Source organism: Benincasa hispida, chromosome 2 (assembly GCF_009727055.1).
Source record: "Benincasa hispida cultivar B227 chromosome 2, ASM972705v1, whole genome shotgun sequence".
NCBI lineage: Eukaryota > Viridiplantae > Streptophyta > Magnoliopsida > Cucurbitales > Cucurbitaceae > Benincasa > Benincasa hispida.
Window position 1 is genome coordinate 35309209 of NC_052350.1, and position 24851 is coordinate 35334059.

The window sequence follows — 24851 nt, forward strand, 5'->3', positions numbered from 1 at the left end:
ATGTAAGATAGAAAGCTATACATAGGATACTTAGTGCAAGACTTGGTGCCCTTTCTCAAGGCAATTGACATGTCAAGAGAAGCATCGTAATCTCTAGGGTTGTCTGACTTCTCATCTGCTTTCTCACTTGTAGGATTCTCATCGCATGTTTCAGACTGAGGTAGAATTTCATTCTCTTGTGTTTCTGTTGCAGTATCATCACCATATGGTACTCTGTTATTTTCCAACATATTTATCAATGAAATCTCTGTTTTCTTTGAAGATTTTATTTAAAGAACAACAAAATTTACAAAACTTCTTCATATGTAAGAAGTGTGGACATGAACACGTGTCTACACAATTTGAACATGCTGGTATGTTATTTTCAAAGAAACATGAACATGCACACCACTGATGCACAAATATTAAAGGTTTTTTCCGTTTCCCTTTTGCTGTGATTAATACTTGGAGAATTTTGAATATCTGGTGCCAAAACTTCTTCAACCACATTGGTCTCTTCATCTTCTAAGACTTTTCGAATTCGAGCTTCATCCAAAGGATTTGTGAAGAGCTTTGCATCTAATGGAAATATGTCCGGAAACAGAGTGGCGAGAGCTGAAACAGAGCCAAAATCTCCAAATTTGATAGGAAATTCTAGGAAATTCTCCTTGATGACTAATGTAGTTGGGATAAAACCACACTTGTTTCTTTCCACTTCAATAATTGATGAAGAACAATCAATACAATTAAGTATCTGATGAAATACTCACAAAACCACCTAATCGAATGCCTGTGGCTTCAAAGACGGAGTGTTTCCAAAATTGCAACGGTAAGATTTTAATGAAAATATTGCCCCCACAGCGTTTGATGAATTCTGAAAGTGAATGCTTCTCTTTGGACCAATGTTCAATTTTTAAATAGAATTTACCATAAAGGTACCATTTTCCTACAAACTTGAAAGAATCGTTATCCTTTCTGAAATGGATCAAGGCTTTATCATCCAAAAAAGGATTACTTGAAACTTCGGACTTGAAATTTTCCTCAATAGCTTCTTTAATGTCCCCCCAATAATTATGAGCCATCAGTTTCGGAACAACCATACTTGATTCGAAATTCAGCTCCAATATTTCTCTTTCTTTTCTAACCCAAAAGGATTTTCTACTTCAACCTTATCATAGCTTTCAAACTTCTGAACAAGTGGGAGGGATGTGCCTAGGTTTTGGCCGTTTGGATTTTGGAGCTTTGTATCTTTGAGCAGTAGTCTCTTTTTAGTCACCTTCTAATGAAAAGTGTTGTATTTTGTTTTTTTAAAAAAAGAATTCTGAGGTATTGCACTTAGTACATTCATTATACAAGGAACAATTTACTTCTTCCCCATGTGCCTAAGTGTGATCAACATGTGCAAACTTTGGAAACGCCAGGAACTATGTTAGCAACAGCATAATACCTTTCTATTTATTTATTTATTTTTACAAGAAATAACTTCTCATAAAGGAAAATGTTCAAAGGATACCACCTCTCAAAGGAAGTGAAAAAGAAAATAGAACTAGAAAACAGAGTAAGAGCTTAAAACAACAATCAAAAGTGATAACCAAGAAAAAAGTAAGATCCATCAAAACAAAGTTCAGCTCCAAAGAAAACTCGAACGACAACCACAGCAGCTGAAAACAGGAACCAATACAAGAATAAGCTGGCACCTTAGCTTAGTACTTGGTATTTGTTAATGTGAATTTCCTTATATCATGCAAGTTTTGGTGTGTTTTTGCCTTGGTACATTATTCTAGTTTCTGCTATTTATAAGTAATTTTTATGATAATATTAATTTTCTTATTGATGAGATTAACACTGATTGATTGATTTCTAATAGAACACACACTTGCAATCAAGAATTCTTCAATCAGAAACTATACCAGAAACCATTCTTGGTATGACCAATTCTTTTTGGGGTTTTTCAAATTTTCCTTCTCTTTATTAGGTATAAGAGTTTACAAAATTCTATGATATTTAATGATTGACAGCTCTTGAGAAGATTAAAAGGCCCTTATATGAAAAGCATCCCATGAGTAAATTTGCATGGACAATAGCTGAAGACACTGATACCGTAAGTATCCTTGTTGATCAGACCGTTGAGATAAAATCCCATTAACTCCACTAACTGACATTTTAAATTTTTGTATGATTTCAAATATTTTATGGTTTATTTGAAGATGGAATGGTACAACATCTGCCAAGATGCCCTAAGAAAAGTCAATGAGTCGTATCAAGGAAAAGAGACTGCTGATATCATTCAAAACAAAGTTTTGCAGGTACATATAACTCACATGTTTTTGTGGCTAAAATATCTTAGACAATAGTTTATGATGATTATTTCCTTCCGGTATGTTCTTATGTTTATTTGATCTAGATATTGAAGGGGAAGGATAGAGAGATGAGGCTTCGTCTTGATAAGGAATTAAAATCTTTTGATTTCAGTGGTTTCGATGCTGAATGTCTCACGGACACATGGATTGGCAATGACAGGTATGTAGTGTCTATGTGTGCATGCACAAAGTATATTATGATTGAGTATTACATCTTTGATATTTGCTTTGCATCAGGTGGGCATTTATTGATCTAAACGCAGGCCCTTTTTCATGGGGTCCCGCTGTTGGTGGTGAAGGTGTACGAACTGAGCTAAGCCTACCAAATGTTGAAAAGACGGTTGGTGCTGTTCAAGGTACTGATGACTTCAGTTTTGCCAAAACATTTTTTTTCTCTCAAATTATGTATAAAACATTTATTCTCATTAAAGAAAACGACTAAACAAACAATAGTTAATATTATTTGGACTTTTTTCCGGCAGAATATATTATACTTCTTCATTTAGAGTCGTAGACTAATGAGAAACTTGACATTTCAACCGAAAGTGAACTTGATGGTTTCCCGAGCCAAGAGAGTTCTCTATTTTTGAGTTAAGCGTCATAATTTTTACCGGTTTACCTATTTCATAATTTTTTATATTCTTTCTAGCAGCTGATAATTACCTGAGCATTTTATCTTGTGAGAACATTTAAGAACCTTATAGTTTATGTTGTTTAAAATGTTCAGTAATTACCAGCCACCATAAATAAAGTAAAGACTTATTTACCTGTTGTTGATAGCATCTTGTGAGAAAGCATTTATCATTTGTTTGGCTTCCCATAGTTTTCTGAGCCAAAAAGTGTTACTTTTAAGTTATAACAACATTATGTCTTCGTACTGGTTTACTGTTACAAAAGTTTTTACTCCATTTCTGGTATGCAGAAATCTCAGAAGATGAAGCTGAAGATCGCCTGCAAGATGCTATTCAGGAGAAATTTGCTGTTTTTGGTGATGTATGAACTTTCTTAAGAAACCAGTAAGCAATTGATAAGGGGAAGTTACAGGGGCCAATTAGAAAGATCCGTTAAATCTTGGACAAATATATATATATTTTTTCCATAACTTCTATCAAGTACAATATAGTTTTTATTCAAGAAGCCTATTTGCTTTATTGGATGCCTCTGTTGAATTTAAAAGTTAAAATCCATGTAGCAAGTTGATGGACAGCTTGCATTTCATGTTTGGTTCAGAATCTTCTTATTGTGGTACTAATTAATTGATAATAGAGAGTAAGTGATAGGATATTAATTAATGAATCAAAAGCAATGTCCATTGATGAAAATAATTACTTGTACCCAGTGCTTAAGCTTCACCGATGTTCCTCAGTAGCTCAGTGGTTTGACCATTGGTCGTATAAGCTACAAGAAAAGCTTAGGGTAATGTTCATTTGTTGAGATACTGGATGCTTACTGTAGGAGGAGAATTGCATGTAAGCAAAAGAAGAATCTTCAGTGAATGGCTACCACGAATCAAAGTTAAACGCATTCTGGATGGTGGTTAAGTAAAGTGAGACCACATAAAGAGCTCTTCTTTCATTCAGTCAGATTGTTGTCCGACCCTTTCTCTTTTTCTTCTCATCTTCATATAGAAAGCCAACCTTCCTCATCCTTCTCCCTTCATTCATTGAATTGGAGGAATCCATAAGCGGCCAGTCCATTATGCATTGCATGAAAGAACCTTTCTTTGTATGACTTCTCTTTTGCCTCAGGTCGAATGAATACAAAAGGGAGATCAATCTACAAAGTGGTCAATTGTCTGGAGAAATTTCTTAAAGACTTCATTTGGGATGGCAACACCTTTAAATCGCTTCTCACTTGGTTGCCTAGAAATGAACTTCTTTACCTACTATGTATGGCAGAATCGGGTTGGATCTTTTTACCAAAAAAGCAACCTCTCCTTGTGAAATGACTTTGGAGATATATCTAAGAAGAAAATGCTTTGTAGAGAAGGGTCATTTGTCCTATTCATGGAGTGGAGCATAGGGGTTTGGAAACAAAAGACAAGAAAGAAGGGAAGACAGCGGTTGGGGAGTAATATTATGAAAAATAGAGAACATTTTTCAGCTTTGTTGAGTTTGTGGTGGGAAATGGGATGAGAATTAAGTTGGGAGAAGACAAGTGGTGTGGGCCAGATACTTTAGCCACAAAATTTCTAGATATATACTCCATTTCCAATAAAAGGGAGCCCCCATTGCAGATTGTTTGGATATCGAACATCAAGCTTGGGACTTGGGGTTTAGGAGACCAACCTCTTTTTGATAGAGAGTTAGGGGAATTCAGTCAACCTTTTGCTCAACTCTTAAATGATTGGATTGTCATTGGGTGGTGGACAATGACCATGATAGAATCAGGTGGAGGATTGATTCAACGGGTTTCTTCATTGCCAATTCGACCTGTATGAAGCTAACCAAGGGGCCACAAAGTTAAACTAATCCTAGGGCGAGTTTAATTTGGAAATTCAAGATTCCAATAAAAGTGAGCTTTCTTACGGTTGTTTGCCTTTAGAAGCTTGAATACCCATGAGAAGCTGCACAAGAAGTCTCAAAATTGGAGAATTTCTCCTATTTGCTGTTTATGCCTTCCAGAGTGAGGAGTCCATTGACCACTTATTTCTACATTGTCCTTTTGCAACCAAAAGATGGTAAGACTATTCTTATTGAGTACAGGGTAGATTTGTGTTTACTAGGAAGATTGATGATTGGCTTATGGAGGCGCTTGATGGTAGGATTTTTGGTGGAAAAGGGAAAGTTCTTTGGAGATATGGTACTGATTCCTTCCTTTGGGGCCTTTGGAAGGAAAAGAATAGCCAGGTGTTCAAAGACAAGTCTTCTTCTTTCGACTTTTTATGTCTTAGTGCAACACAATGCGTCTTGATGGTATACAAATCATACTAAATTCTTTGTAGTTACAGCTTTTTATGAGTATTAAGAATTGCAAGGTTTTCCTTTGTTAATTTTGTGGGGAGGAGTAACCTCTGCCCCTTGCCCTTAGGCTGGTCTTTGGTTCTTATGAGAAATACATGTTTCCGTTTCTTATATAAAATAAAAGAATACATTTTAATTGGATAATATTGTTTTTTGAAGCTGTTTATTAGGTTTTACAGCTCCTGTTTTGAATTGTCAAATGTTTTGGAATTTGCAGAAAGATCATCAAGCCATTGATATTCTTTTAGCAGAGATTGACATATATGAGCTTTTTGCTTTCAAACATTGCAAGGGAAGGAAAGTCAAACTTGCACTGTGTGAAGGTTATTTATTTCTTCCTTTAGAATGCAAGCTTGAATATTAATTTTATATTTTACTTTAATTGATCTTCTTGTTTGATAAATTGTGTTTCAAAAGCATGCACGATATAATTGTTTGATTTCAAAGCGTACAATTTGGTGTTTTTTTGACACAGAACTTGATGAGAGGATGCGGGACTTAAAAAATGAGCTTCAGTCGTTTGACGGTGAAGAATATGATGAAGATCATAAGAGGAAGGCCATAGATGCATTAAAACGGATGGAGAATTGGAACTTATTTAGTGATACGTACGAGGTAAAGGCCAGACTTTTATAGGTTTCGTTATTTTTCACTTTTATGCAGCATTCTTTATTATGTTTTGAAGAAGCGTCGACTCTCAACATGAATGTTTATTGAAAAACAATTGAATGTTTATTTATTTTTTCCTAATTTCTTGTATCAAGCAGGAGTTCCAAAACTACACTGTAGCACGTGATACTTTTCTGGCTCACCTAGGTGCTACTCTCTGGGGGTCAATGAGACATATTATATCACCTTCACTTTCTGACGGGCCATTCCATTATTTTGAGAAAATATCATTTCAATTGTTTTTCATCACACAGGAGGTATGGTTCATAATTCTGAACTTATGGAAGGACCATTGGTGTATATTAATTGTCTCCAAACTCTCTTTGTGCAGAAAGCTAGACACATTAAACAATTGCCCGTGGATCTTAAAGCTATAATGGATGGGCTCTCGTCTTTGTTGTTACCTTCACAGAAAGCTCTATTTAGTCAGACCATGTATGTCGCTCATCATGTAGTTGTACAACGTAGATTCTATATTTTATATTTATATCTTAAATATATAAGATGGGCTTTGGACAATAAATTTTATCATCAAATCTTAAAATGGAATTCTTTGTATAGAAAATATATTTTTTAAATTATTCAGTGCATTTAAAAAAAATTAATATATATTTTTAAAATTATTTATATATTTATGTGAAACTTCCTTACTATAAGACCAAAGAAGTTGGTGAGTAACCACAAAAAGTGTGAATTTAAAACACCACGAAGAAGGCTAGAACAAAATAACATCTTGAATATGGTCCAAATTTCTATTGTTTTTCTAAACAAGAAACAAAACATTTTATTGATGGAATGAAAAGAGACTAAATGACTAATCCTCAAGGATACAAACTCCACAAGGGGAAGAAATAAAGAAAGCAAGGAAACCTAATGAGGAAAACAAACCAAACCAAACCAAAGGATCCAAAAGAAACTAAAGAAAGCCAAAGAAAACCAAACACAATTCTTGAAATGGAAACTGCACTAAAACCAAAAATAAGAAGTGACAGCAACCGGACTTCGAGGCAGCATCAAAGAACCAAAGACCAAAAGTAGCTAAACCCAAAACTCCATAATCGAAAACAACCAGGAGGCAAACAAAGAGCCTGAACCACAAGAACCAAAATAGAACTCTTCATTAGGCACAAAAGTACTGACCCAAAGGCCTTGAGAAAGAAACCAATGATAGGAAACTGTGATAAATATTATTAATCCCGTGACCCGTCCACTGATGCCATCAACAAAAATAGGAATTTCACTCAACTTAAGGCCACAAACTGAATAAGAGAACCAAGTTTGCTTGGAACGGGGAAGGACGCAGAGAAGATTCGTTAGTACAATCCTGAAAAAAAGAAACTAGAGCTCCTGAAAATAATTTTAAGAAATATCGTCTGGAATTTTATTAATGGCGGGCAATATGGACTCCACATTACTCATGCTGACCTTAGAATCAGCATTCCAAAGCATCAAATCCAAAAGGAGAGTTAATAGGAGCCGAAGGATCTTTTGGTGAATGAATGACTCCTTTAGTGAATAAAGAATTAGACAAATCCTTATAGATGACTTGTTGGCTGCAAAAAATGGGACTGGAAACCAAGAAGACGGCGATTATTTAATTGAGGAAATCACAAGACTTATAAACCCTTTTCAAGAACATCTGAGTTTGCATCAGGGTACATAGTTGACTTTTTCCGAGAACATCACTTAGGAAAAACTTCAATATAACCCTCCTTCACTTCACTGCACTGATTGGTAGGGAGGAAACTGCTAAAAGAGACTGATTAGTAGTGACAAAACCGCTAAAAGTGATGATGGGTACCTGATCAATCGACTTCCAAAACACCAACCTCATACTTCGAAGTGATCAAACTAGGATGAATAAATGGATATTTTTGTACAGATGACCATGACTCTTTCTCAGCCCTCTAAATGATTAGTGACCCACCCCACAGACTTATGAAATCTAACCTTATGCTTATGCCAAAGTGCACTACCGTGTTTTATAAGTATGAAATCTAACTTTATCCCGACTCACTTATATCTACCGCACCATCAACAGAGTAAATAGAACAGTTTTGTCTAAAGAATTGGCTTCAATTTGATGGAAGCAGGAATAAAACCACAAGAATTCTTTCTTACTACGATAAGGGCAGAACTATGATTCTAAAACATCTAGGGTTTTAGAAGCAACAGACCATGTAAACACTCACTAATCGCTTTGGAAGTCTAGAATTTTCAATAGTGCAAAGGTAAATTCTTAATCTGAGTCCATCCACCATAGCCTACACAAAATCAGGGTTGCTATGTTTTGCGACAATCCAAGTTTTAAATTTTAAATGAAGAAGCCCAATGTGCACCCATTTTCCATTAGTGTGAAGTCCCCCGAGAATCTTACATCATTCATTTGTAATTGTAATAAAGCTTTTTCAACCATAAAATGGATTGAGCACAAAAGGAACGTTAAAGTGGTCCTCAATGACTTCCTCAATTTCCTTCTAGTCCTTACACGTATTCAACTGGGAGAATTACCATGAGAGAACTCCCATATGAATCAATCACTTTATCTTTTTGAATCCAATGAGGACTTGGGACACGTAGACAGATCACTTTTGGAGGATCACTTGACATGGATGCACTCTTAGAAATGTTCTTAAAAATGGAGATAAGATCTTTCAATATCCTAAAAAGTAAGGCCACCCTGATTAAAACGACCAACAGGCACACAAGTGACCTTTCTTCCACCTGTTATTGGCCATATGATACACTCAATTATCCAATTAGTTACTTGTGTATTCTAGTGGTGCCAAATTCATCCCTCTTTTGCATGAAGAACATTAGAAAAACTACACTCTTCATTAACTCAACCAAAGAATGTCTGAACTAAACAATGTGAGAAAAAGAGAGAAAAATGGGCGACTTAAGATCCATATCTTCAATGAAGATATGTTCTTTGAACCAAATGCAGAAATACATGCCATTACAACAATTACTATGCTTCATGACAAAGTAAATTTGGTAAATGTAGAAACTCACTGATAAAGCCCTATGGGAAAGACCTATGAAAAGTTACGTATCCTTTTCGAAAGAAAAAAAAAAAAAGAAGACTAGAATTCGATACCCACAAAGGAAAAGACCCTTGATTTCAACCATAAATTTGCGAACCAAACTCCATAGAGACGAACGATTGAGGGGCAGATGAGTGGTGGGCAGTCGATGGAGGTGCAACAGACAAATGGCAGGTGAGCGATTGAAAATGGGCGTGAAGGAGGCCAATGGTCTCGAACCAAACGTCTGATGTACAAAAGGGTGGAGGACGGTGCAGGATGGTTGGGAGAGTTTGGGTTGTTAGGTAGAGGGAAGAGAGAGGGAGGAGCATGCCTGTTTGGAACATGTATAAAAAAGACTTCATGTGTGGTCCAAATTTCTATGTGAAACCGAAGATTCTTCTACTCTGTCCAAAGTATCCCAAGGAGAACACACACAAAAAAAAAAAAAAAAAAAAAAAATACAGTGGGAGGTTTAAATGAAATATTCATCAGAATATTTCGAAATAGAAGCCAGGGACAAAACACGAAGGGATGGTTCGTGTAGTCTGCTATCCATTTACATTAGGTAGCATGTTCAAGTTAAGATTGTGGTTTGGGTATCTCTTGTGGATGCTATCATTTGTATTAAGATCGCCTGGAGAATTAATCTATTAAAATACCTTAAATTTCTGGGAAAAATTAAAATGCCACGATTCCTTTCTGAAAAGCTAATCAAAACACTGACTTCTATTCCACCTGGAAGTTTAAGAGGAACTTAACCAAGAATAAGCTAACTCCATCCAGCTTCCTACTCCAAAGATCAGGCTCTTCAACTAATTGTTTTTCCCTTCCAGATAAAGCAACAAAGTTGCCCGTTCTTCCATTTCCTTTTCCTAACATGGTCAACTATAGATGGTCACCTGCTGCCAGGAATAGAGGTCAAGCACACCTAGTGTTTTATTGAAGAAACGAAAAGAGTCTAATGCTCAAAGTACAATGAAATAAAATTGTTGGGCTAACCTTAAAAGTATTGGTTCGTACGTAATAGTTCATTTGGATACATTCAATTCATGTGTCTTAAACAATGTTCTGAATGAGCATTTTTCATTTTCAGTTCTGGGATATTGTTCATTTGAATTGTTCACTTGTCTTGTTTTTTATTTTATTTTATTTTCTCTTGAATCCATCTTTGTTTTTCATATCCTGCTATGAGGCCCATGGATATAGATCACAAAACAGATTGATCTTGTTCATGAGAATATTGTCCATATCATGGGTAATGGTGAAGCCACATCCTTCTGGAATGATATTAGGGTAGGAACTTCTCCCTTTAAGAATGCTTTTCCTAGATTATTTGCTCTTTCCTGCCCGGAGTTGGCTTCCATTGCTCATGGTTGGAATCATGAATATGAATCATGAGACCTTGGTTGGAGGCGCAATCTTAATGAAGCAGAGGTTCTTGAGTGGTCTATTTTATTCACTTTGCTATAGCCCCCTTATAGACCTATGGTGGATAATTCATGGAAATGGAACCTTGACAAATCTGGTCAATTCACTACTAAATCACTCACACAACACCTTGCCTCACGTGGAATTGGTCAGAATGCTGCTCTTTGTAAAAATATTTGGAGAGCTCCCATCCCAAAAGATTCGATTCTTTGGGATGTCAGTCATGGTGGAAAAAGGCTTGGATTGTGTCTACCCCATGTTGGTGTGTTCTCTGTCACCAATGTGGTGAAACCATTATGCACATTCTAGTGTTTTCAGACTTTGCCCAATCTTTTTGGATGAGAATCTTTTCCTGCTTCAACAATCATGTGGTATTTCCTAATGACCCCCTCATCCTCTTGAATATGCTTATTATTAGCCATCCATTTAAGAACGAGACAACGATTATGTGGACCTACATCATCAAAGCCTACTTTTAGCTTGTCTTGAATGAACGGAATCATCGTACCTTTGAAGATAGAGAATCGGAATTCACTCAATTTTTTGATCACCTTTTGTATACATCTCTTTCATGTTGTAAATTCACTTCCTTTTTTTTGTTATTACAATCTCACATATCTTATATCTCAATGGAATAACATAATGTAATCTCTCATAGAACTTGTTGCTCCTTTTTTAATTTCATACTATCAATGAAATTATGATGGAATGTTTCTCATTAAAAAAAGAAAAAGAAAAAGAAATATTCTTCCGTAAGATTTTTACTATCTGTAATATGATGGTCATCTTTTCTTTTGGGATTATGATTCCTTTGGTATTTGTAAATATGTATTGTAGGTTACCACTCTCAGAGGATCCTGCTTTGGCGATGGCCTTCTCAGTGGCACGACGTGCAGCAGCTGTTCCACTGTTGCTTGTTAATGGAACATATCGGAAAACAATTCGTAGCTATCTCGATTCATCTATACTCCAGTATCAATTGCAAAGATTGGATCATTCCCTTAAAGGTTTTGGGTCACATTTAATTTTTATATATATGTATGTTTGTGTGTGTGTATGTATTAATTTTTATATTTATGTATGTATGTGTGTATGTATTCCTATTTGGATTTCATGATTTCATGGTCATTGTATATCTTTGTATTAACTCTTCGGTGATTCTTTTTTCTTTCACCCCAAAGAATGACCTGTTATGGTAGTTTATAACATTTTGGAGAGAAGAAGACATTCCTTCTTTGTCATATTAACTGAGGAATTACAGTCATTTTACAAATATGATGGTGTATAAATATATAAATCTGGACAAGTTAAGAAAACTAAGTCTTATATCCAGAAGATATCAGCCTCGAAAAGAATAGAATCATTTATTACAAGTTAGAAGTTTCACCTTTTCCTAGAGATTACTTAGGCCATTGGTGTTCAAACTTGTTTTTGAAGCCTCCTTATCGCCTTTCTTATTTTTTTTTGTTAAAAGATAGAAAAAAGAGAACACTAGGTTTACGTGGAAAACCCTAGAATAGGGGGAAAAAACAACGATAGAGAGTCTCTTTTATTATTTTTAACACACCATGAAAGTTACAATAGAAGTCATATTTATAGGCCTAACAAGCCCTAAAATAAAAAAGGAAAAAAACTTAGGGTAAATTAAAATACTAAAATACCCTTGGGGCTATAAACTATCAATAAAGCCCCTTATTTCCAACACTTCCCCTCAAGTTGGGGCGTAGATGTCAATCAGACTTAACTTGCTAACACATGAGTCAAAACTTTACCTGAGTAACCCTTTGGTGAGAACATCAACTTGTTGACTAGATGGAATATACAGAATACAGATACTGCTATTGTCTAGTTTCTTTTTTATAAAGTGTCTGTTAATCTCTACATGTTTTGCTCTATCATGTTGTACAAGATTATTGGCTATGCTTATAGCCGCTTTATTATCACAATAGAGCTTCATAAGTAGAAAACTATCTTGGTGTAGATCAGACAGAACTTTCTTCAACCAGATTTTTTCACAGATTCCCAAACTCATAGCTCCGTATTAAGTTTCAGCACTGCTTCTAATAACAACATTTTGCTTCTTACTTCTCCAAGTAACTAGGTTACCCCACACAAGAGTACAATATCCAGAGGTAGACTTTCTGTCAATAACCGATCCTGCCCAATCAAAGTCGTATAAGCCTCAATGCATTTCCTGTCAGTTTTTTTGAACATCAGACCTTTATCGGGTGAGCTTTTTGAATATCTCAGAATCCGATTCACAGCTTCTATATGTTCTTCGTAGGGTGCCTGCATAAACTGACTAACAACATTGACAGCATAGGAAATATCTGGTCTAGTGTGAGATAAGTAAATCAAGTTTCCCACTAGACATTGATACCTCTCCTTATCAACAAGAACTTTGTCAACAAAATTTCCCATTTTCGCATTGAATTCAATAGGAGTGTCAACAGGTCTACATCCAGTCATACCTGTTTCTTTTAACAGGCCAAAAGTGTATGTCCATTGTGAGACAAAGATCCCTTCCTTTGATCTTGCCACCTCCATTCCAAGGAAATATTTTAGATCCCCTAGATCTTTGATCTCAAACTCGTCAACCATTTTCTTTTTCAGCCTAGTGATCTCAGTAACATCATCTTCTGACAGGACAATATCATAACCATACACAATTAGAACAACAATTTTTTCTAGATACTGACCTTTTTGTAAACATGTGATCAGAGTATCCCTAAGTGAACACACAAGTTAATGCATTTTTCTAATTCACCATTAAGAAATGCATTTTTCACATCAAGTTGATGGAGAGGCCAGTCTTTATTAATTGCAACAGAAAGGACCTGAATCGGGTTTAACTTCGTCACGGGGGGAAAATCTCATAATAATCTATCCCATAGGTTTGAGTGAACCTTTTTGCTACAAGTCTGACATTGTACCTATCTAGAGTTCCATCTGATTTATACTTCAGAGTGAACACCCACTTGCATCCAACTGTTTTATGCCCTTTAAGAAGAGCAACAAGATCCCACGTATTATTCTTTTCAAGAGCTTTCATTTCTTCCATAACTGCAGTCTTCGACTCAGAAATTTCCATAGTCATACGTATGTTTTTCGGTATTGTTACTATATCAAGGCTGGTAATGAACCCCTGAACCCAGAAGACAAATTACTGTAAGACATATGGCTATACATGGGGTACTTGGTACAGGATCTGGTGCCCTTTCTCAATGAAATGGGCATGTAAAGAGAGATATCATAATCCTTTGGTTTATCTGATTCCTCATCTGGAATGAGATTTTGATTACATTTTCCATCCTGATGAAGAATCTCACCCTCTTGTGTTTCTGTCGAAGTCTCATCACTGCGTGCAACTCTGTTATTCTCTGGAATTAACATATCATTCTTGTCATTCTCAGCCAAATCAACAATATCATCCTCAACACACAAGTTAGTATTATCAGCACCAGTAGTACCTTGAGCTTGCATTAGTTCATATTCATGGATTGGAGCCGATGGAGTAGTAGGGGACACCATTTCCTTTCTGAGATTCTTCCTGTAGTAGGTTATCCAAGGGACTTGTTTAGTGGGTTCAGATTCATGGACTGGAGCCGGTGGAGCAGTAGGGGACACCATTTCCTTTATGAGATTCTTCCTGTAGTAGGTTATCCAAGGGACTTGTTTAGTGGGTAGAACAGTGTCATGGGCACTTAGGATGGGTTTAGGAAGAAGTTCAGGAAGGTCAGTAGGGACTGAAGATGTGGACCAATTAGTCTCTTCACTAGTACTCTCCCCCTGAAGATGACTAACGGGAAAGAAAGGTTTATCCTCAAGGAACGTTACATCCATGGAAATGAAGTATTTTCGGGAAGAAGGGTGGAAGCATTTATCACCTTGCTGGTGAAGGGGATATCCAACGAAGACATATTTCTGAGTACGAGGGGTAAACTTAGCTTGGGCCATGACTATGGACAAAGGTAGTGCACCCAAAAACTCGAAGAGGAACATCAGGAATAAGTCGTGTGGTAGGGTATGACTCCTTGATGCATTCAAGAGGGGTTCAGAGTTGGAGAAAACGGGAAGGCATTTGATTAATAAGATGAGCTGCAGTCCCCCCATATGTAAGATGGAAGTGAAGTAGATAGCATGAGCCGTGTAACCTCAAGAAGGTGACAATTTTTCCTTTTAGCCACCCCATTCTGTTGAGGTGTATAGGCACACAAGCTTTGGTGGACAATGCCTTTAGAAGACAGAAAATCACGTAGAGTATTATTAAGGAATTTACGACCATTATCACTATGAAAAATAGCAATTTTGGTGTTGAACTGAGTCTCAACAGTAGTGTAAAATTGTTGAAATACCGATGAAACCTCAGATTTATTAGTGAGGAGAAAAACCCATGTAAGACGGGTGTGATCATCAATAAAGGTCACAAACTACCGTTTCCTCGAAGAGGTAAAAATACTTAAGGGACCCCAAACATCACCATGAATAAGGGTGAAGGGCTGAGAAGGTTTGTAAGGTTGAGACAGAAAGGTGACCCTATGTTGTTTTGCACAAATGCAAACATTACAAGATAGAGAAGAGACATCAACTTTATTGAGTAAATGGGGAAATAAATATTTCATATATTTGAAATTTGGTTGACTAAGGCGAAATTGCCACAACATACAATCTTTTTCTGAAGTTGAAAAATAAGAAGACAACAAACTAATCCTATAACAGTTCCTAGTGAAAATATCCTCATCAAGAACATAGAGTCCCCTGTTGTGCCGGGCAGTGTTAATCGTTTTCCCCGAACTCAAGTCCTGAAAGAAAACATTATTTGGTGAGAAAGCAACTTGACAATTCAGATTCCTAGTTATCTTACTAATAGATAGTAAATTGTAAGATATTTTGGGTACATGCAACACATTCCGTAAAGTTAAACCATCAAAAGAAGAAATATGACCCTTGCCCGCAATAAGGAGCAAAGGACCCATCTGTAATCCGAATCTTTTCATTACCAGCACTCGAAAGATATGATAAAAAATTATCAGAAGATCCAGTCAAATGATATGTAGCCCTTGAATCAAGTATCCAGGATTTCTTACCATTTATGCTGAGGAGACTTAAGGATTGAGAGATACCTGATTGAGCAACCACCCCAAGGGAAATAATACCACAGTCACTTTGGCAATTCACCTGAGGTTGTGATTGGGGGGCGCTCGCAGATTCACTCATAAGAGCCCGACCAGGATTGGACCTATCATTTGGAGGACGTCTTCTGCCATTTGATGGTATAACATGTAATTTTCAGCATAGATCTTTCATATGTTAGGCCTTCTTGCAATGTTCACACATCCGGGTCTGTTTCCCATTTTGCTTGTCACTATCAGAACTAGATAATTTCATACTGAAAGCAACAGAATCAGTAGCAGATACAATCGTGATGTTCATAGCACTGACTCTATCTTCCTCTAGACGAACCTCTGAACACATTTCCATAAGAGAAGGTATAGGCCCTTGTCCCAGTATACGTCCTCGCATTGCATCGATCTTGGAGTTCAAACCAGCTAGGTAATCATAAACATGATCGACTTCCTCAATCTTGGAATTCTGAACACCTTCATAAGGGCAATCCCAGATAATTTCACGACACATGTCCATCTCCTACCAAATTAAAGAATTTTTTGAAGTATGAAGTGACATTCATCGTCCCCTGTTTCCACTTGTGAGCCTATTTACGCAAAGTGTAAAGACGAGACGGTGGATATGAATAATGGAGAAGTCTATCATTGCCTTGCGTGTAAAGAATTCTATGATAGACTTTTGACACTTCTGGTGTACCAAAGTTAGGAAGAGAGAAGGTTGTTCTTCGAATGATTCCGTGGAATTCTTTGTAACATTGGGAAGGTGGATATGAATAATGGAAAAGTACATGATGTACATATTCATTTGTAACTACTAAAGGAGATCCGACATTGACTAAAGCCCATTGATACCATTCGACTGCATCTTTCTCAAAACTCACTATAAAAACCTTAATCTTCTCTGAATCTGTCAGTTCTTGTAATTCAAAATGCCCCTTTGTCCCAAAAAGCATGTATTAGGATTTTCTTCAAAGAAACCTAGCATCTCCAAACTTTCCTCGATCATTGATCGAAGTGGAATCTTCCTCTTCAATGATTCCTATTTTCCACCTTCCTCTTCAATGATTCCTATTTTCTTCTTCTCGTTAGAACTATCAGAGATCTCCAACGTTTTTTGACGCTTGCTCAACAAAATATAACGCACCTCGACTGTAAGTCTTTCCAAAGATTTGTTCATATTTTGAAGCACATCTTTAATCTTGATGCTTCCTTCTCCATTCCTTCCATTCTTTCTTCACGTTATTTTGAGCCATTTTCCATGTTCTCTCAGTATGAACATGCTCTGATACCAATTTGCAAGGTGTCTCTTACAAATTACTCAAAGAATCCTCCAAGTAAACCAAATAGTTTCAGATAATACAATTCAATGATATTAAAAAACTCACTGAATGTTAGTCTCAGAATTATAAGATAAATGCAATCAAAGATGAACTAGAAAATGCAAATGAGCAAAGAGCGAGATAACTTGGTTGTTCGAGAGAATTGGTACTCTCCCCCCTCAAGCAGTCAACTTCTACTCAAAACCCGAAAACTCTTCCCCCCTGCCAAACCCCTTTGGTGGTCCCCACCAGGCACACGCCACAACCACGTTTCTCTAACCAACTGAATTATGTGAAAGTCCCCTTTTGCCCTTCCTTCCTTTCAAAAGTATGAATAATCGGAGGTCTTATGGATAAACAACCAAAGTGAAGAAGATCACTCCTGCTAGATTCTTAATTTCTGAAATTACTAATGGGTTTTCCATTAATACTCTATAGTAATTAATTGATGTAAAAAAAGTGGTAAGTCACCCTCCATGAAGAAGATTGAATCTAAGAACTCTTGTTAATATGGCAAACAATAGGCTTTCTGGAGTCAACTTTGAGGATCACCCCACACTAACTTTTAATTCTCACCTCATCGAGTCCTTTTACAATGAGGATCACATCCAAATATGTGTGGATGTATGGAAAAGGTAAATTGACTATCAACAATGTTACATAGGGGGATTTTAATATCAAATTTATGTCATCAGAACACTTCAATGCTGGGAATGCACCAAAGTCTTGATCATGATGGCCACCCTTAGGATTTAATATCCTATGAGTTTTCTTGGAAACTAAATGTTTTTAGTCGGGGGTTGTCATATGAGAACAGGACAAATGTCGAAAAAAAGAACCGAGTACACTACATGTAACTTTTCAATACATTGTACTTTTAGGGTTAGAAGACTCAAGTTTGATAGCATACTTAAAAGGGTTTTGTTTTTGTTATACTGGCCTGTATCTTTCTTTCTTTCTTTCTTCTCTCTCTCTTTTTTTTTTATCCCTTCCAATTTTCCCTGCCCATTCCATTGAACCCAAAATATTATTTTTTATTTTTTTTTAAATAAGGGAAAAGAAAAGAAAAAAAATATACTGGCCTGTATCCATTATGGAAATTGACTTCTCTCTCTCTTTTTTTTTTTTTTTGGCTGATTATGGATATTGCAGGAACAAATGCTCCTCAAAGTTCTACACTGGAAGTTCCAATATTTTGGTTCATTCATACAGAACCCTTATTAGTTGACAAACATTATCAGGCAAAGGCACTCTCCGACATGGTTATTGTAGTGCAGTCAGAGATTTCTTCCTGGGAAAGCCATTTGCAGTGCAATGGGAAATCACTTATATGGGATATGAGGTTAGTTCAAGCATCTTTAGTTTTTTTGTGACATATGATGTTTAGATTTTGAAAATACGATGGAATTGTATAACTTCCAGAGTTTACTGGTTTTCCTATCATTCTTGGTGCTGGGCTCATTTGGATGAACTATTACTTGCCTTGGGTTGGGTGTCAAGTGCATGTCATTTACTCCCAATTTTCCTATCTTCTCCCCTTTTCTATAGAATCTGTTTCTGTCCCTCTCTCATTCTATCCATATATTTATTTATTTTTATGAATAATCGAACTTGTGAGAAAAATGAAAGAATACATGGACATAAGGGATCGGTCGGTCAACATCAATTTTGGGTTCAAACTGGTGTCGACCATTGACATGTCGGTTTCTAGTAGTCGATTGTGGTTGGTTTTGAAGAGGCTATGTATGTTGATTGACCAACCACTGATGATCGGTCACTTTTGGCCGGTTTTGTGAATCTTGAAAGCTCAACAAAGAACAATATTAAAAAGAAAGACTGAAGAAAAGGAGAAGGAAAAAAAAAGAAAAGAGGACAGAACAAGAAGAAAATAAGGAAGAGGGAAGAGGGAGGAATGGAGGAGAAGAACCGTGGGAAAGATTTTTTTTCCCCATAATAATTGTACAAACCTTGGGAAGGGAAGGTGCTACTGCAACAAAGGGATCACATGATAAAAAATTAGAGTCTAAAATATATATTTAGTCTATTGTTTTATTGGTCAAATGATCCATTAATCAGGATGGAAAATTATAGTCAGAAAAGGGGAGCAAAATTTAATTTGTGTTTTATTCTATTTTGAAACAAAAAACTAATAATATAATCCTTTTGCTAACCCGTGCGTAATGCAATTGGTTTAGGCAACCCTAGACTAGGAGGTCAGATGTTCTGGTTGAACTAAAAAAAATACTATGATCTCTTACTTTTCTATTTGGATCAGTATGTATGATTATGTGCTAGGATAATAAATACAAAATGCTTTCGCTGTAACTTATGGCATTCTGTAGATTACCATATGGTTTATTTAGTCGTTGAGGTAAAAATGTAGAACCCAAACTTGTTGGTTTGGTAATCATGAGTGAGACCATAATACAACTATATAAGTTTTAAACACGTGGATGACTTTTCAATACGATTATCTCAGGAGTGCTACTTGCTTCAAAGTTCGCTTTTCTTTTCTGTTTTAAACCCTTTTCTGTAAATGAAATGTGATAAAATTAATATGATTGGCTTCATGTGGTTTACCACTTGTTTTAGCAGTTAACCTTAAAGGCATCTGTCATCAGAAATTATCCTAGAATATTAATTGTTTGTTTCTTCTTATACCTTTCAATACGTAGGAAACCAATCAAAGCTGCTCTTTCTGCTACTGCAGAACATCTTTCCGGTTTGCTCCCTCTCCATCTTGCATACAGTGCATCCCATGATACAGCAGTTGAGGTACCATAGTGAAAACCTTTGTGTTGCAGTGAATGTAGGCATAGTGGTAGATATTTGTTGTTATGCTTTCAGTTGTATTCTGTTATTAGTTTGGTTTGTTTTAGAGGTCGCACTTGGTTGTTGATTAGGTAGTTATGAGCTGCTCTTGCTCAAGTCCTATAAATAAGTTGCATCTATATTATTCAGTTTACTTTATGTCTCCAAGAAGTGTCTTCACCATGGAGTAACAATACGTTTCAGTTTACTTCTTTCCCTTTTTTTGGTACACAATCTCTAATTGAATTTTGTCCAATTTGCTGGTGTAGTCTACTTTCTTTAAATCTCTTTGTCAAACTCAATTAGTTTTTTCTACTATTGAATTTTAAACGTCATAGTAATTTCTCTCTCATCTTTCTATGATCCCTCTCCTCTTGTTGCCCTTGTAGAAGCTAAAGAGAAACCTTCCACCCCTAAAACATCTTTAGTACCCTCACCAGTTGAAAATTCTGCCAAAAATAAGTGATGTATGCTTGTTGGTGGGTTTGAATTGGATTATAAATGTGTAAAATTCTTTTATTTGTTTTATTATCTTGTTGATTGCACAATTGGTTTTGGGGATATACATTCTATAGATCCGCCTTGTATTGATCATTGGGATTTGTCAATATTTGATTTTTCAAATCACTGGATCTTAAGAGAACAAACCAAATTATGTTGGACGAAGGTTTTAGTTTACTTTTTGCAACTTTTAAGGGTAAAAATGTTGTCTTGAACTCTTGTCCTTTACATGTTCAACGACAAATTCAGATAGTCTCCTTCCCCATGATGATCTTCAGGTTGCACATCTTGTTCAGAATTTGGTCAGTTGTCTTAGTTATCAGGTTTCCAATTTTACAGTTAAGACCCCTATCTTAAAATCTGGGCTTTGAACCTTACCCTCTCTTTTATACTTGGAAGTTCACTAGCTTTGGTATCCTTGTAAACTTGAAGTTCAATGCAGATATTTTGGAAGAAGCTTGTGTTCGGATCACTTCCTCATTGGAGTTATAAGTGCCTCCTTCACAACCTACCTCTTCATACACTCTTTCAAAGTTCACTCTTCTAGAATCAAATGCTACTTTTACCGAAGGTTCCTTTTGCACTTCCACTACTTACACGTTTAGCTCCACTCATTTTGTCCATGATGGTGAATCTGATGTAGCATCTAAGGTTAGCATGAGTAGTGAGGAGGTCGAAGAGCAGATAGTTGACATCAAGATCGATGATCTTCCTGTTGTGGACTCTTTAGAAGAAGCTTTTTGAATATCTTTTTGTGGTTAATGGTAGGAAGATTTCAAGTGAGATTTTGCAATCAGCAGCATCAGTGGATAACTTTTTATCAATTCCTCTTAAATTTTATTCTTTAATTGAGGTTTTTGGTTTATAGATGAAAGAGATTAGGCCCCTGTCACCAAAAATTAATATTTATTTGTGCCCTAAAACTGGGTAGTTCTTGGTTTTGCAGAGGCTTTGGAGATTGTTTTTTAAGTCGGTTTGAAGATCTTTTTCAATGCCTTTTCGTCGTTCGTAGCTATTCTGTTAATGGTCCTGTTGAAGCCTTCAGGGTTCTTATTTTGTTTGTTTGGAAGACCCTTGTTCTCTAGTTTCCCTTGTCTTCTCCATTCTTAGTTTTCTTTTGAGAGTTCTGGGTTCTTGGCCTTTATTTTGGTAATTTGTTTGGTATTTTGTTTTCATTGCGTTTCACTTGTTGTCCTTTTCCTTGGTGGAGATTTGTTTTTTTTAGCATTAATCTCTCTTTTTTATATCAATGAATCTTCTCGTTTCCTGTTTTTTAAAAATTATAATTTTTTTTTTCTTTTTTAGTGAAATACATCAAACTAATTTTTTAAGCATATAAATGTATAAACTCATTGATTTTGAATTTCCTTCTCGTACAGAAATGATTTGTGTTTTAGATAATATATATGTTAATAAATGGGTCCTTTCTGTGTTCATGTCTTAGATTTTGAAAAAATGATGTGTTGGTACCCATGCCATGTCGTATCCGTGTCTTTATCTACATCAGTGCTTCTTAGGGTACAGATTGGGTATTCTTAGAGCAGTTTGCTTTGGTTGTATTCTAGGTGCCTAGAAATGGTTGCTTTCGATGTTTACTTTCATGTGTGTATGTCTTATTAAAAGGATTTATGAGTTTGAGTCCTTTGTACTCCTCGTGGTTTCTCTAAACATAATTTCAGCATCTGAATGCGAACATTCTGTTTTCGTGCATTACTAACCAGGTGTATCACATCTATTGCAACAACTCTTTAATATTATAGGATTGGATATGGTCAGTAGGCTGCAACCCGTTTTCCATTACTTCCCGTGGATGGCATGTTTCAAAGTTTCAGTCTGATACTATTGCTCGGAGTTATATCATCACAGCCCTTGAAGAATCAATACAGCAAGTCAATTCAGCTATTCATCTTTTACTGATGGAGCGTACCAGTATCCTTGCCTAGAAACACAGTTTGGCTCTTGGAATACAAATGTTAAGAATGCCTTATCGCCACCTTACTATGTTTTTTTTTTTTCATGCTCACTTATTTGGTATTTAAAATGCACTGTTTTGTTTTAAACTAGTTCTGTGGGTGTAAAGCCTTTACAAAAATTAGCTGAAAAGTCCTTCAAGCTCTTCCTCTCACAGGAGCGTGAACTTGTAAAAAAGCATCAGTATGTTGTTAGCCTGTGGAGAAGAGTAAGTGCCTTCAACTTCTCCAAAAATTTCAGTGGTTCTAACATTCTTCCACGTTTGTGAACTGAGTTCATGATTATGTATAATCTCTATATTCTCAGATCTCAACCGTTTCTGGAGAGCTGCGGTATATTGATGCAGTAAGATTGTTGCACGTCCTAAATGAGGCATCCAAAGGGTTAGGCTCTTCAAACCGTTGCTTTTCTTTTATGCAAACGTTTATTATATAAATGTTTTTTTTAACCTTCAAACTACGTTTCTTAATAGTTGAAAGTATATTAGGATTGGTTATCTATGATCTGAAATAGTATGCTAACACTGAAATTTTGTTGTCGTTTACTGAATATTTGCCTCCATCATTTAAGTACAAACAAACATACATACAACACTCCCTGTGCAACTCACTGTTTCTCAAATATCAAGAAGTCTCTCTTAATGTTTTTTTATTTTGTATGCAACAAAAGTATAGGATACTCGTGTTTGTATCTATCAGCTTCTGCTTTATTTATGGCATTTATTAAAATTTCTTCAAGCAAATTCTTTGTATAATATTTGGGAAGAAAAATAGAGATGTGGCCATTAGTCTGAATCACTCTGGGACCTAAACTTGCGGGATATTGTGTCCAACATGATTTCCTCGCCTTTTGTATTATTCTTTTTTTTCATCATTTTTAACTTACATTGATGTAAATAAATGAAGGAATAATTGCAAATATAACAATCAGATCTAAAGTATTTGTAGATATAACACAATGAAAAATAATTTGCAAATATAACAAAATTTAGATCTAACCCTCAGAGTCTATCGAGTAATAGGAGTGCGATAGAGTCAATCACTGATAGATTTTACTATATTTTGTAATTTTTTAGAAATGTTGCTATGCACTTATTAGCCCTAAAAGTACTATCCATTGCAAGTACCCAAAAAAATTAAATAGTAAAGCTGACCTTTTTAAGGTCATTATGTACAGAGAGTAATTGAAATTTAATATGGATTATATATTCACTCATGTACGTTTTGTAGGTTTGCTGATCAAGTAAACACGACATTAGCTCTTCTTCACCCCATTCACTGCTCACGAGAGAGAAAAGTAGACATTGTGTTTGATGGAACAACCATACCTGCCTTCATGGTCGTTTTGGGCCTTCTCTACGTTCTTCTAAGACCAAGGCGTCCGAAGCCAAAAATTAACTGACAATGTACGGCAGTCGACATGTATCATTCATCTGAGGGAAGCTTTTTCGAGATGTCGCACAAAAGTAGAGGTTCACGGTTTTTTCCTTTTAAAATCCATATTGAAAGTTGAAAATTTGTTGTAACAAGAGGGTAAAAAATCAGGATGTGAAAAATAGGCATAGATTCTGGGTTTAGCAAACTCAAGGAGGGCATCATATAACAAAGACAGGTTTTACAATGTTTGCCATAGCCATTTATGTTGGAAATCATGCACAGAGTTTTTTATGCCTATCTGAAGTTTTGCTGTTCACGGCACATTTAAATTTGTGAGTTTATTTCTTCTTTCAGTTATAGAAGAGAGCTTAACCTTGTGGATGGCATTTCTAACAACTTTTTCCTCGATCTTGTCTTAAGAATTAAAAATTTTGCTGTGAATTTGAAAAAAATAATTTTAGGATCATAGTAGAAATATTTTATTTGGGCTAAATTATAGAAAATACTTGTAAAATTTTTACTTTGTATAGAAATATTTATGAACTTTTAAAAGTTCTAGTAGTACTCTTAATTTTTTTTTTAAAAAAATTCAAAAGTACCTCTATTAGTTTTTGGATGGAAATCGTTGTATTTTGTTTAAAAAATACTCCAGAATTTTCAAATGTTTTAGTAGTGTCTTTACACTTTTAGAAAGGTTTTAAATTATTATTATTGTTAGTAATATGGATGGATTATCACACTTTAAAAATATCTATGAGCTTTAGAAAGGTCCATTAATATACTTTTTTTTTTCGAAAAGAAAGTTAAAAAAGGCTCTTAATGATAGTATATATATAGAAATCATTTAAGTATACCTCATAGATTACCTCCATCTTTAGTTTCATCACTCTTCTTTGCTTCACTTAGTGCGCTAACAATTTTGCATCTCTTTTGTTTTTTTTCTTCACTTCTTCGATACTCTCTTCTTAAAGATAAAAATTATAACATTTAAATAGTCAATTTCATATTGAGTTGGAAAATAATTAATTTGATAACAACTAATATATACTCAATTCTTTTTCATATAGATACTTTCATTTTTTGGTTTCATGTGTTTAATTCTTACAAGAATTTTCTGATAACAAAACATGACCCAAAACTTCAAGATAAAATATAAAATCTCACGAAGTCCTAAAATTAGAATCTCTACTAAATATTTAGTAAAATGATGAATCACCAAATATAAATAAGATTGATGGAAATACAATGTTCGATTATGGAGTCTTTTGAGTTCCTAAAAATTTATGTTCTAAGATCCCTTGTGAATCTATTATTTTTCT

At 35.5% G+C, this 24851-nt stretch overlaps 1 protein-coding gene across 4 annotated transcripts in view; it reads left to right on the plus strand.

Annotated features, from left to right (window-relative positions):
- The window catches only part of LOC120072284, a 31099-nt gene extending 7238 nt beyond the window's left edge, over positions 1-23861 (plus strand). For 2 of the 4 annotated variants that reach the window (XM_039024728.1, XM_039024731.1), the window contains 18 exons: positions 134-160; positions 1847-1904; positions 1998-2080; positions 2187-2285; positions 2384-2499; positions 2577-2695; positions 3262-3332; positions 5520-5625; positions 5778-5917; positions 6070-6228; positions 6303-6406; positions 11266-11435; positions 18026-18215; positions 19549-19648; positions 21946-22114; positions 22282-22364; positions 22463-22539; positions 23386-23861. In XM_039024728.1, coding sequence (XP_038880656.1) covers positions 134-160; positions 1847-1904; positions 1998-2080; positions 2187-2285; positions 2384-2499; positions 2577-2695; positions 3262-3332; positions 5520-5625; positions 5778-5917; positions 6070-6228; positions 6303-6406; positions 11266-11435; positions 18026-18215; positions 19549-19648; positions 21946-22114; positions 22282-22364; positions 22463-22539; positions 23386-23557 — 2043 coding nt within the window. In that variant the 3' untranslated portion in view covers positions 23558-23861. Of the gene's footprint in view, positions 1-133; positions 161-1846; positions 1905-1997; positions 2081-2186; positions 2286-2383; positions 2500-2576; positions 2696-3261; positions 3333-5519; positions 5626-5777; positions 5918-6069; positions 6229-6302; positions 6407-11265; positions 11436-18025; positions 18216-19548; positions 19649-21906; positions 22115-22281; positions 22365-22462; positions 22540-23385 lie in introns of those variants that run through there. The other 2 variants (XM_039024729.1, XM_039024730.1) reach the window with 2 other exon arrangements.
- Positions 23862-24851: the final 990 nt, after the last annotated feature.